A 13,772-nucleotide genomic window follows, 5' to 3' on the forward strand; every position below is an offset into this window, starting at 1 on the left:
TCCCAATAAGTGTTTTGATGAGGCTCCCAACAACAGCGAACTTGGAGGACATCCGCCCAAATATTCCTGGTAAGTCATGCATGCATTTTTCAACTGTGGTAGCATTCTGAAGGGCTGTTTGCCTATTTGTCTTTTCTGACAGATTATTAAACCACAGGAGCTGCACTATTAACACACTGTCATTTGTCGCACAGCATATCATATCTAGTATTAGTAGATGTTCTACAGGTTGTCATGACGGAGAATGATAGGAATAAAGCAGTTTCTGAAGTTTAATGTGCTGTGTGTGGGGTTACAAACAAGCATATGCTATTGCTTCCTGTCTACTGAGGGGTACAGTGTAATGAATTAAAGTGGTGAGGTGGCCACCTTGCTTCCTAGGGCCAACAGGCTTTGTGTGGGGAGGAAGTACACTTCCAAAGTTAACACACAGAGGAATGTAGTGTGCATGTTTAAGTTTGCATAGTCTTGTATTATGTATATTGCCTACTTTACTGGGTTGTGGTTTTGCTCTTAAATGTTAAACTTACAGTGGTAGAATGCTAGCTTATTTTTTGTTCACTGTCTGGCTGTACTACCAAATAAATAAAGGCTGCAAGTGAGAATCCAGACAGGCAGCATGTCATAGGACTATACATTTAGGGTGGCCATAATGTCTGAAGGCCAGCCAGGGACACCTTGGGGGGGGGGAAGGTAGGGGTGTGCGCGCGCAAAGCGCGCGCGCGCCGCCGGAAACAGGAGGTGACGTCACTTCCGGTGATGTCATGCCACCACCGAAAACAGGAAGTGACAGCACTTCCTGTGACATCATTTCCCCCTGCACCACCTGCCGGAAACGGGAAGTGACATCACTTCCTGTGACATCATTTCCCCCGCGCCACCTGCCGGAAGCAGGAAGTGACATCACTTCCTGTGACATCATTTCCCCCAAATGACATCATTTCCCCCAAATGCCACTGCCGGAAACAGGAAGTGACTTCACAGCACTTCCTGTGACGTCCCCAAAAATCCCCCAAATATCACCGCCGGAAACAATTTTGTTCTCAAATCCTGTATATACTTCATCAGTATATGGGATAAGGCACTTTCTCAACTGTGCTGCATAATGCAGCCTATTTATTTTGTCCTGTTGGCTCTGTTGGCTCTATCTGCGCCACCTTCATCACTTTCGGGGTGTGGATCCCCCAGTGGGGTGGGCTCCCGACTCCCTCCGCCGGCTGTTTCTGATAGCCCTGCGCCCCCTCTTTCATTTGATATGTGTCCCGTGCGGGTGCCACCCTCCTGCCGGGAGATGCCGCAAAATGAGCCCCCTTGAGGCTTATGGCGGCAGGGCTCGGGGGAAGCAAGCTAGACTGCTGTTCTTTTGAGGGGTTATAGAGTGTTTCGAGCCCCTCCCTGTGGCATCGGTCCCATCATTGTGGGACCCAGGGGGCCGGCGCAGCGGCCCGCTGAAGCAGCCTGTCAGTCACTTCCGCATCTCGACCTGTGTTATTAGTGACAGGCTGCTTCGGCAGGCCGCTGCGCCGGCCCCCTGGGTCCCACAACGATGGGACCGATGCCACAGGGACGGGCTCGAAACACTCTATAACCCCTCAAAAGAACAGCAGTCTAGCTCGCTTCCCCCGAGCCCTGCCGCCATAAGCCTCAAGGGGGCTCATTTTGCGGCATCTCCCGGCGGGAGGGTGGCACCCGCACGGGACACATATCAAATGAAAGAGGGGGCGCAGGGCTATAAGAGACAGCCGGCGGAGGGAGTCGGGAGACCACCCCACTGGGGGATCCACACCCCGAAAGTGATGAAGGTGGCGCAGATAGAGCCAACAGAGCAAACAGGACAAAATAAATAGGCTGCATTATGCAGCACAGTTGAGAAAGTGCCTTATCCCATATACTGATGAAGTAAATACAGGATCTGAGAACAAAATTGCACCAGAAGACACAAACACAAAGCTCCCTTACACTGAATCAGTGCTTGGGTCCACCAAAGTCAGTATTGTCACATAAGAACATAAGAGAAGCCATGTTGGATCAGGCCAATGGCCCATCCAGTCCAACACTCTGCGTCACATAAGAACATAACAGAAGCCCTGTTGGATCAGACCAATGGCTCATCCAGTCCACCACTCTGGTCACATAAGAACATAAGAGAAGCCCTGTTAGATCAGGCCAGTGGCCCCTCCAGTCCAACACTCTGTGTCACATAAGAACATAAGAGAAGCCCTGTTGCATCAGGCCAGTGGGCCCTCCAGTCCAACACTCTGTGCCACATAAAAATATAAGAGAAGCCCTGTTGCATCAGACCAATGGCTCATCCAGTCCACCACTCTGGTCACATAAGAACATAAGAGAAGCCCTGTTAGATCAGGCCAGTGGCCCCTCCAGTCCAACACTCTGTGTCACATAAGAACATAAGAGAAGCCCTGTTGGATCAGGCCAGTGGCCCCTCCAGTCCAACACTCTGTGTTACATGAGAACATAAGAGAAGCCCTGTTGGATCAGGCCAGTGGCCCCTCCAGTCCAACACTCTGTGTTACATAAGAACATAAGGAGGGAAGGAAGGGAGGAGGGAGGGAAGGGAGGGAAGGAAGGAAGGAAGGAAGGAAGGAAGGAAGGAAGGAAGGAAGGAAGGAAGGAAGGAAGGAAGGAAGGAAGGAAGGAAGGAAGGGGGAGGGAGGGAAGGAAGGGGGGAGGGAGGGAGGGAGGGAAGGAAGGAAGGAAGGGGGGAGGGAGGGAAGGAAGGAAGAAAGGAAGGAAGGGAGGAGGGAGGGAAGGAAGGAAGGGAAGGGAGTGAGGGAAGGAAGGGAGGGAAGGAAGGGAGGAGGGAAGGAAGGAAGGGAAGGGAGTGAGGGAGGAAGAAAGGAGGGAGGGAGGGAAGGAAGGCCGCCCCCTCCCACCAGCCGCCCCCCCCCCCGCTTTCGGCCCCCTCCCTCCCTGCCCTGCTTACCTGATACCAGGGCTGGTCCAGAGGCCGGGGAGGCGGCGGAGAGGCCGGCGCTGGTCGCCGGAGGGCGGCCTCCCGGTGAGTCAGGGAGGGAAGGGGAGCCCAAGGGAGGCCGCCGCCGGGCCGCGCTGCGGCCCGGGCGGCCTCCCGGTGAGTCAGGGAGGGAAGGGGGGGAAGGGGAGCCCAAGGGAGGCCGCTGCCGGGCCGCGCTGCGGCCCGGGCGGCCTCCCGGTGAGTCAGGGAGGGAAGGGGGGGGAAGGGGAGCCCAAGGGAGGCCGCTGCCGGGCCGCGCTGCGGCCCGGGCGGCCTCCCGGTGAGTCAGGGAGGGAGGGGGGGAAGGGGAGCCCAAGGGAGGCCGCTGCCGGGCCGCGCTGCGGCCCGGGCGGCCTCCCGGTGAGTCAGGGAGGGAAGGGGGGGAAGGGGAGCCCAAGGGAGGCCGCTGCCGGGCCGCGCTGCGGCCCGGGCGGCCTCCCGGTGAGTCAGGGAGGGAAGGGGGGGGAAGGGGAGCCCAAGGGAGGCCGCTGCCGGGCCGCGCTGCGGCCCGGGCGGCCTCCCGGTGAGTCAGGGAGGGAAGGGGGGGAAGGGGAGCCCAAGGGAGGCCGCTGCCGGGCCGCGCTGCGGCCCGGGCGGCCTCCCGGTGAGTCAGGGAGGGAAGGGGGGGGAAGGGGAGCCCAAGGGAGGCCGCTGCCGGGCCGCGCTGCGGCCCGGGCGGCCTCCCGGTGAGTCAGGGAGGGAAGGGGGGGAAGGGGAGCCCAAGGGAGGCCGCCGCCGGGCCGCGCTGCGGCCCGGGCGGCCTCCCGGTGAGTCAGGGAGGGAAGGGGGGGGAAGGGGAGCCCAAGGGAGGCCGCCGCCGGGCCGCGCTGCGGCCCGGGCGGCCTCCCGGTGAGTCGGGGAGGGAAGGGGAGGCCAAGGGAGGCCGCCGCCGGGCCGCGCTGCAGCCCGGGCGGCCTCCCAGTGAGTCGGGGAGGGAAGGGGAGCCCAAGGGAGGCCGCCGCCGGGCCGCAGTGCGGCCCGGGCAGCCTCCCGGAGGGTCGGGGAGGGAAGGGAAGGGAAATGGAGGCCGCCGCTGAGCCGCAGCGCGGCCCAGGCAGCCTCCCGGCGGGTCGGGGAGGGAAGGGGAGGGAAATGCAGGCCACCGAGTGAGGGAGGGACCGTCCCTGCACGTGTGCACGGCATTTGGCGCATGCGCACAGCCCGCCAATCGCCGTGCGCACGCGCAGGGACGCTTGCTCCCTCACTCCCCGCCTTCCCTGCCCGTGCGCGCGGCCCGCCGGCTCCTCTAGCTGGCTAAACCGGGACTTTTAATGGTCCCGGTATAGCCAGCTCGGGAGCCGTGAATTGGGGGCCAGAATCGGGACTTTCCCGGGCAACCGGGACGATCTGGCCACCCTATATACATTTGAATAACATTTGAGTCCAGTGGCACCTTTAAGACCAACCAAGTTTAATTCTGGGTATAAGCTTTTGTGTGCATGCAATCACTGATGCCCTGAGTACTCACCGCCTGATGATGCCCAATGAGCTATTTCTCTCCTCTTGTTTTCAGGTAATAGCTGTAATCTCTCTGCATCAATATAGTGCATGAGATGCCTTGACATAAAAGTCAGTGGAGTCAAGGCATCTCAGTGGTGCAGCTATAGCACTATATAAGTGCTATATTGTTTTAGTCTTATAGCGCTCAACTTAAAATATTTTTTTTAAAGTCCAAGAAAGATCATACAGCAAAAAAGGGTGGGGAAAAAGTCACACAGTTTGAAATGACAATAGCGCTTCAGAGATAGCTCATTAACGGAAGGAAATTCACTGTATGAAACCCCTGTTCGGCCAATAACGAATAATATCTGGTTTAAAATGGTAATGTGAAAGAGGCCAATATGTTCACTGGGAATAAGACTCCACCATAGAGGTCTGATTCCATATGGTCTGAGAAAATGAAGATTTTGTAGTCATACATGTCTATTGTTCTCCTAAAATACTGCCTGCAACAGCTTCCTTTAAAAACCTCATCGTGATGTATGGGATAAAAAGTCTTCAGAATTCTGGGAAATGGCAGGGAGGAACATTCTGATGGAAAAGTCTTCTTTTTTAAAAAAATGACACTACTTGACACATAAAAACTACACTACTCAACACAAAATGAATGTTTTCAACAAGCAACACACACTTCAAGACTGAGAACTTGGTAAACTGTATTATTTAGACTTAGCCTGAGTTCCAATAGCTTGCATGCCAATACCATTACCACCCACTTAGCCTATCCACTCCAACCCCCTGTTCCTGCCAGAATCCTGATCATCATCTGCCAGTGGAGAACTTGCCCCATCCTCCAGGATGCCAGTTCTCCTCCTCTTCTAATATGTGCAATACAGAAGATCACAAAGCTCATTCTTTTCAGCGGATTGTCAGCATTAGCAGTCAAAGGGCAACATATGGGCACCCACCTAGGAGGATCCCTGCATAATCCTTACTCCTTTCTTTCTTTCTGGTAAGGCCAGGCTGAGGTCAAATTAAATTGTATCAGAGGACTAAATTTTTTTAAAAAAACATTTCATGAGCACAGACTTGTAGAAAAGTTAGCTCAAAATGTAACATTTCCAGGAGAAACACTGTGAGAAAGTTTGCCAAAGGAATGTAGAATGCCACTGATTGACACAAGAAACTACGGTTGCCAGGTCTACTTTTTGCTCCAGCAGGGGGATTTTGGGGACATTTCAGGGGGTGGGTGGGACATTGCATGATGTCCCCAATGTGATGATGTCACCCAGAAGTGACATAATTGCACTGGGGACATCACATGGGGACATTCTGGTTTTTGAGCAAACTCTATGGTAAAATCAGGCTTAAACCATAGAGTTTTGCCCAAAAAAACAGAACATCCCCTGCATGATGTCCTTGTTTAGGGTTTCCCCTGCCAGCCAGCTGGTCCATGGCAGGAAGAAGCCCTTGAAACCAGGGGATTCCCCCATTGGGACCTGAGAGTTGGCAACCCTACAAGAAACTGAGGCCATGTCATAAGAATCATTTTCAGTTATTATATGTCTACTAAAAATGCAAAAATTGCATTTCAAGGCACATTTTAGGACATGAGCAACATACTTACATGCCACAAGGGCATTCAGTTCTGTGACTACTTGCAGTGTATGCACACATATTTTCTTGACATACATGTATGAAGCAACTCTCATTCCAGGGTAAAGTTTCCTGCGATTTCTTAGGATCATTTCATACAGCCTGTGCATGCACCAGAAGTTACTCTGAAAAAGAGGGAGGATTTCTATTCACATCAATATCTTACCTATCACCATGGTTGGCAAAAGTGTATACATGACCTGTTCATATTTGGAAGCTGTTCAGCATGGACGTAATGTTCCCTCTAAGCTCAGTTAGCGTGAGGTAGCTCACAGATTTTTAGTCTCCAGCTCAGGAAGGATGACCCCAGAGCACAATATTTATGCAGCAGCTCACAACTTTAATGCCAGTAGCTCACGAAGTAGAATTTTTGTTCACAAGACTACAGCTTAGAGGGAACATTGCATGAAAGTGTCCTTGAGAAAATGGCACCATCTTTCTCCATGCTTCTAGCGATGCATCACAGCATCATACCAGAAATATAGAGAGCTGAGATTTGGACTTTGTTAGGGCTGGGGAAGCTTGAAATGTTTTGTTCCAGGCCTATGGGGGCCAATTAAGGTCAATTTTAAGCACTGAGGCTTTACATCCAGAATCCTTCTATGTTTTTTCTCTTCTTCAAGTTTTACTCCTCTTGATTATTCATATTTAATCTTTGTATGTTATAATTTGCTTTCAATTTAATTCAGCACCTGCTCATGATGCCACTAGATGATGAGTATGATGTGGCAATCAATTATCTCTTATGTCTTTTATGGCCATTTTACATTGCATAGGATATAGAGAGAGTTGTCACTATTATTTTACTGGTTTTTATTCACTGCACTTTATCATGCCAGGGATCTTGCACTTCAATTATTAAATACTAATAAAGCACGGCTGATGTTTCTGCAGCATAAAACAGCTTCCATTTTCTTCTAAAAACAGACAGGAATACTGTTGTTAAGGGCAATTTGAACCTCTGCAATCGGAGGAAATATCCCACCTTTAGAAAACTTGAAATTCTAAGAAATTTTATCTGTTCAGCTTTCTGATTACCAGATATGGGGGGCAATTAATTCAGAATGGATCTCTCCATTCAGACTTGTTTTATGAGCTTCCCAGGGACACCTGGCTGATTGCTGTTGGAGGCAAAGACTAAGATCCTGTGGAGAATTCCTGCTAACAGAAAGGGGACAATTTTTGCTAATTTCTCTTTCTGCTCTAGACCTCCATTGCCATTTCATGCTTTTTGGGGGGAGAGGAGCTGTCTGCAGTAGCACCGTTTCAGAGACCATTTTAAGGCTGCCATGGCAGAGATGAAGTAAGGAAGCCCTGTTTCCTGGAGAGAAATGTCCTCTGCTAGAGGAGATTTACTGTGGGATTCGTCAGCATGCTGAAACTGGAAGGACTTTGGTTCTGATTAACAAGGCAATTCTTGAATTATTACAATTTCACAAAAAGCTTGCCAGAATCAAGCAAAAGAATTAAAGGAGGACTGTGAAGAGTCCATTGTGAATTTTAGCTACCATAGACATATAACCTGAAAAAGTCAGTAGGCATATTCAGTTCTTCCTGTGACTCTTGTGAACTCAACAGTTTTAGACAGCAGTGACCAATGCAACTTTGAATTCAAGTTCCTCCAGTATAACTTCATAGAATCAAAAAGTGAAAGGAGGCTTTCCTGATTAAGGTAGGATATCTAAAGCAAGGCAGTCTCCAACATTTGCCATTCAGTCTCTGCTTGCAGACCACTAAGCAAAGGATACCTTATGTTCCCCATAGATATCTAATTTCAGTGTCAAACTGCTAACTGTTAGGGAGCTTCTACCAGTGGTCTGTTAGGGTTGCCAGATCCCTGGTCTGGCCAGAGGATCCCCCAGTCTTCAAGGCTCCAATTTGCCAACCCCCAGCTGGCTGACAGGGGAAATGCCACACCCAAACAGGGACACTGCTTCACGATGTCCCTGATGTTATTGTGTTGCTGACGTCATGTGACAACACTCTGAGTTTTGGGCAACTCTATGGTGATGTAACAAAAAAAACCATAGAGTTTTTGCCCAAAACCTATGTGTTGTGTGTAACATTAGCAACACAATGATGTCACTTCCAGGTGGCATGAAGACTCCCAGTCCAGGTCCAGGATTGCCCCACTAACAGCAAGGTAGGACCTGGCAACTCTATGGTGTATTGAAATCTACCTACCTGTAACTTGAACCCATTAGATCTAGTCTTGCCCTCTGGAGCAACAGAGAACTAATCTTTGTTCTTTTGTAAGCAAAAGGCAAGTATGAGGAGAATGTTTTGAAGTCCCTTCCTCAGTCTTCTCTGTTACAGGCTATGCATATACTGCCCTCAATCTTTTCTCAGGGGACACATTTTCCAGAACCCAGACCATCCTGGTCACCCTCTAGTAAGCCAATGCCAATTTATCCTCTTTATCCTCATACCCAAAACTGGACTTGCTACTATTTGCATTTTTAAAATCTATACATAAACTAAATAGCATTAAAAACACATTTAAAGTGAAGCATGTTTATTGACATTAAATGGTATTGTCAGGATTTACTTTACAGAGAAGTTTGAACTGTGGATGAGAAAATAAGGTCAATTAACTTTCTACTTAATATATTCCATTTTAAAAACCACGTCTTTTGCTGTTCCTTGAAATATTTACTAAGCGGTTCTCTCAGGGTTTTAGTGGAAATATTCTTGCAATAAATATTCAGAATGTACTCTCTTGGGCAGCCAAGGATGTGCTGCTTTTTAAATGTTCCCATGCATTTTTAGTGATAACTTTGTAAAATGTAGTTGCACCCATATACATTTCACCTCATTTCTCAATGAAAATTCCCTATTGCATGGCATTGCACCTGCAGAAGCTGGGTTGTTGACATTTTTCTGGTGTGTTCCATGCTTCCCTATCTCTGTAGAGCAGTTTCTTGGCAATGCTACCAATGGACAAAAGCATATCTGCTTTGTTCTACTTTTGGTCCTTACTTTTGGTTCTACTTTTGGTCCTTACTTTTGGTTCTACTTTTGGTCCTTACTTTTGGTTCTACTTTTGGTCCTTTCACTGTTATTGTTCTCAGTTACTTATTCAGTCTGGACAAGACAACTCTCTGAACAGCATCCAAGGTTCAATGCATGCAGTGTGGCAGAGCCATTCCATTCAGAACAGTAATGTATCATCACTCATTTTAGATTACCTAAAGCAGTGGTCCACAACCTTTGTTGTGCCGGCCAGCCCACCCATCATGGCCCCAGGGCTGGTAGGGTGGGGGCACCAAATTCGGCCTTGCCCCCCACGGCACCATGCAGCCCCTCCTCCCCGCAGCCATGCAGCCTCCCCGCCACTCCCCCGCAGCCATGCAGCCTCCCCACCCCCCATGGCTGTGCAGTCTCCCCGCCACGCCTCCCTGCCCCATCTCTCCTCACGGCACCTCCTCCACCACCCTCCATTTCTACCATTTTAAGACAGAAGAAGGGGTGGTGAAGTACCGCCTTCCTTGGCTCAAGGGCTGACCCTGCCCCCTGTGCGCCAATCTTGGCAGGAAAAACCTCTGTAGCAGCGGCTGGCAACCCGTTGAAGAAGCGACGCTGCCCTTGTCTCCACCCCACTTCCTTCCCATGCCCAGGAAGGAAGGGGAGAGGAGGCAAGGGCAGGGCTGCTTCTTCAGCGGGTTGCCATCCACTGCTACAGAGGTTTTTCCTGCCAACATCGATGTGGGGCTTAAGGACCTTAAGGTCAGCCCTTAAGGAACTGGGGAAGGCAGCGCTTCATCACCCCTTCTTCTGCCTTAAAATGGTAGAAACGGAGGGTGGTGGAGGAGGCGCCGCAAGGAAAATACGGGGTGGTGAGGCTGCACAGTGCCACCGGGAGGCAGGGCAGCCAGGCTTCGCAGCCCAGTTCCTGACAGGTTGCTGACCAGTACCGGTCCATGGACCGGGGGTTGGGGATTCCTGACCTAAAGTATACACCATTTATAAAGGAAAGTTCACTGCAATGCACAGGCCAGAGAGAGGGATAGATGGGCTCTTTTCCTATTTTCACTGAGCAAGAAACAAAAGACCCTAAGAAAACTTCCTGAAAATAGGATGTTCATATGTCACAATAGTGTCAGTGGATCAGTCCAATATGGGTCACTCTGAGTCTGACTTTGTGAGATTCAGGAAACGTAGCAAGAATAGTGAGTAATAGTGATTTCAGTCCTGGATAGGTCCAGGCAAGGACCATGTTTGAGCACTACAGATACAGAAAAATATTGGAACATATGAATACAGTAATGCTTCAATTCTCTTCCCCCAAAGCTCTTTCACAAATATGATGCTAATAAAGCGGGTCCTGCAAAGTATTTGCGAATCAAAAATGAAAAAGGGCAGGAAAAAACACTGCCAGACTTCTGAAGTATAAACTAAGCTACAACCATTCTGCAAACATGACCTACGACATTGACCAATCACAATTTTGCTTTGACCACAGATGTTTCACAATAGGTCATGAATCATCTATGAACACAGGCAAATTTGCTGAGGCTATTGATGGCCCAGCCCTATCAGGGACTTCGCCACAGGATAACAATATAACAAATCGGATTTTCTGCTTTAGCACTGTTACATGGAAGTCATAAGGCAAAATACATTTGACGGATTCAAGCACATAGCAAACACAAGAAAATCATGGTCACTGCTCAGCATACTTCATCTGTTCTCTGTATTAATTTGTTAAGAAAGATCCCAATTTGCTGCCTGATTTGGGGTTGAGGCACATACAACTAGAAGCCAGATCGTAGCAATCTTTGTCACAACAGCTCTTAAACAACAACCTTGGTCCAATTCCATACTGAGGACTTCTGAACAGTCCTTTGGGTGAAAAAGGGCACTCACCATCAAACAACATTTGAGGAAATCATTATCTTACCTTTGCAGGCCACATTGTTCTCAGGCTCATATCCAGCCTTGCAGGTACAGCGGCCAATGGGAACCATCCATTCCCCATCTCCGTTACAGTACAATTTAATGGGTACATCCACTTCCTCAGCATTGGGGATGCATGTACCTCGTGCAATCACCAGTGAGGTGCTTTCTGCTCCAGTCATAGTCTCAGGGAAGATGGCAAAATTTTGCACCACACTAGGGCATTTCTTAAAGAAAACCCTTACTGACAGCAGTGACATGCATGCCCCATAATCCTGAAAGGCAAGGTAAAAGCCATTGCGATTTAGAGGTCCAAAGCTCCTCACCTCTGTGTTCACTTTCATCAATCTACCACCAAAATCCACCTGAGAGAAACTCTCATCTGCAGCAATAGTGTCCACTTTGAGGTAGGGGGCCTCTGTCCAGAAGGCAGACTTCTTGGTGGCAATGACAGAGTCTGTTTCATAATAGTACAAGTTGAATGTTTCCTTACAAGACCCAGGGACATTGGGAAGGCTGCTGCAGTCCCGCACAGTGAAGCGCATCTCTATGTAAATGCGGTGTGCACCCCGTCGGTTTATAAAAGTGGTGAGAAGCCAATTGTTCTGGTTGGGTTCAAAAACATTGCACACCTGGTAAGTACGGATTGTGTTGAGGTTCTCATCATAGCCGCTCACTTCTTCCCACTGTATGGAACAAATAAAAAAGGATGGAGATAAAGAAATGGAGGGAAAACAGTAATTAATCATTGCAAACTGGCGAGGATACACAGACTTGGAAAATCAGTGTGTCCTACTTTACAAGTTCTGCAAATGTGAGAAACATCTCTAATTTTAGGGTCTGTAACAATGCTCAAGAGTATGGAATCAGCTAGCAAAACTCTTGGCCCAGTTTCACACATCCACAAAATACTTATCTGGAACCAGCCAAGTCACATATACACAAGTATGTTTTGTGCTCATATGATAATCAGCATCCTGATGCAGCTCTGAATCATCTCTTGCCCTCAAGATTCTGTGCAGTGATCATAACATTTTTGCTCTTCTGGTAGTTTGACCTGTTTTAACTCCTCAATTGGCAAAGACTCTTAAAAATTTGGCAGTTTCCTAAGAAACACTCTTTTGAATGCAGAGCTGGCAGATATCCTTTTAAACCGGAATTGTCAGCCAGAATTAAATTAAGTTACCAAATGTTCCAATACAAATTACTGAAATCTAGCTGATGATTCAATATTTTTTTGAAATTACAGAATATTTATTTCTTAAACAAAAGGAAAAAGCTGTAACTCATAATTGTAGGTAGTTTTCATAGGAAATGAAAATGAACAATAAAAATGTTCTCACTTAGAATTGCAAATTGCTGTTTATTAGGCAAACAAGAAAGGATGGACAGAAACTATACTGCAACAAAGGAGATGCCTTTATAGGAATAACTTTTTGAGATGGAAATTGTTTTTCTGCGCTATCCCAAGCAGAGTTACACTGCAGTCAATGAGCATAGAATAGTGTTGCCAGCCACAGGTTGGGAAATACCTGAAATTTTGGAGGGTGGGGTTGGGGTAGGGAGGGGAGGGGAGGGACTTTAATGGAATATAATGCCATAGAGCTCACCTTCCAAAACCAACATTTTCCGCAGGTGAACTGATCCCTGTCACCTGGAGATCAAATTGTAATTGTAGGAGATCTCCAGCCACCACCTGGAGATTGGCAACCTTAGCTTAGAAGGGTGTAACTCTGGTTAGGATTGCACTGTTTGAATGCATATGTATGAATGATTGGGAGGAAACAGGACCAAGGGATTCACTACTTGAAAATAGAATGAAAAAAAGTGGGGTGGCAGCATAGTATTATTTTATATTTGTTTAAAAAAATCAAAATAAATTGGAAGTTCATTGACTGAAATAACCAACAGATTGTCTGTACCCCTGGTTCATGCTAGACAAAGTACAACTCAACTTGCTTATTTTAAAAAAGAGAAAGCAAAAAGCAGACCATATTGTGGCACTTTAAAGAACACGATTTATCATAGCATAAATTCTGATGGACAGGACCAAGTTCTCTTCATCAGATGCATCAAATGTAATCCTCACTTAGAAGATTAGATATAGACAGACACATGTGAATGCAGGCACAGAAAAATGCAGACAGTAGGGCCAAAAGGCCATGAAATAGAGTGACCCATCCATGATAACAGTTACTGTAATTTTTCTAATAAGCATTAATATATCTACAAAGCACTAGAAAGCTTCAGAATCTTCATCCACAGTTGGCCTGTGCATGCATGGTCCAAAGTCTGCCTGCACAGAAGATCACTCAATGAACAACAGTTACAGGTAAATGAAACCCTGTTTGTCATTCACCAGGGTCAGTTCCTTATTATAGAGTTCAACCAGTGCACTAACAGATGCACCATCCGTATCAACTGGAAAATTTCCTTGAGCTCTCAGAAAGCCATTTGGATCCATCTGACTCCAGAGGTGAATCATTTTAATACATTCTCAACATGTCACCATCTGTGGATACTTAAATCTGGATCCTGGGATCAAGAACAAACAAGCCAGATTTTTCTGCAAACCTGAAAGAAAGACCCAGGTTTCCACAAAAACCTGAAAAAAAATACACTGGGGGCTTAACTCTCAAAATGATAGAAGTTGCACCTGTGCCTTTAAGGAACAGATGCTTTCTGAGTTCTCAGTGGCTACTGTGCAGGTTGATAAGCAACCACAAAAATATTGCCAGCCTTCACACTTTGGTTTCTGTCAGTAAAAGGCAGGAAGAGGGGCAGGACACTTTCCAGAGCTGTTCTG

The 13,772-nt window shown here is 48.0% G+C and overlaps 1 protein-coding gene across 5 annotated transcripts in view; it reads right to left on the reverse strand.

The window, feature by feature from the left end:
- EPHB1 (EPH receptor B1) overlaps nucleotides 1–13,772 on the reverse strand; it is a 481,329-nt gene that overhangs the window by 294,771 nt on the left and 172,786 nt on the right. For all 5 annotated transcript variants that reach the window (XM_060242065.1, XM_060242064.1, XM_060242066.1 and 2 more), the window contains exon 3: nucleotides 10,971–11,652. In XM_060242065.1, coding sequence (XP_060098048.1) covers nucleotides 10,971–11,652 — 682 coding nt within the window. The remainder of the gene's footprint in view (nucleotides 1–10,970; nucleotides 11,653–13,772) is intronic.

The sequence above is a fragment of the Heteronotia binoei genome, chromosome 6 (assembly GCF_032191835.1).
Source record: "Heteronotia binoei isolate CCM8104 ecotype False Entrance Well chromosome 6, APGP_CSIRO_Hbin_v1, whole genome shotgun sequence".
Lineage (NCBI taxonomy): Eukaryota > Metazoa > Chordata > Lepidosauria > Squamata > Gekkonidae > Heteronotia > Heteronotia binoei.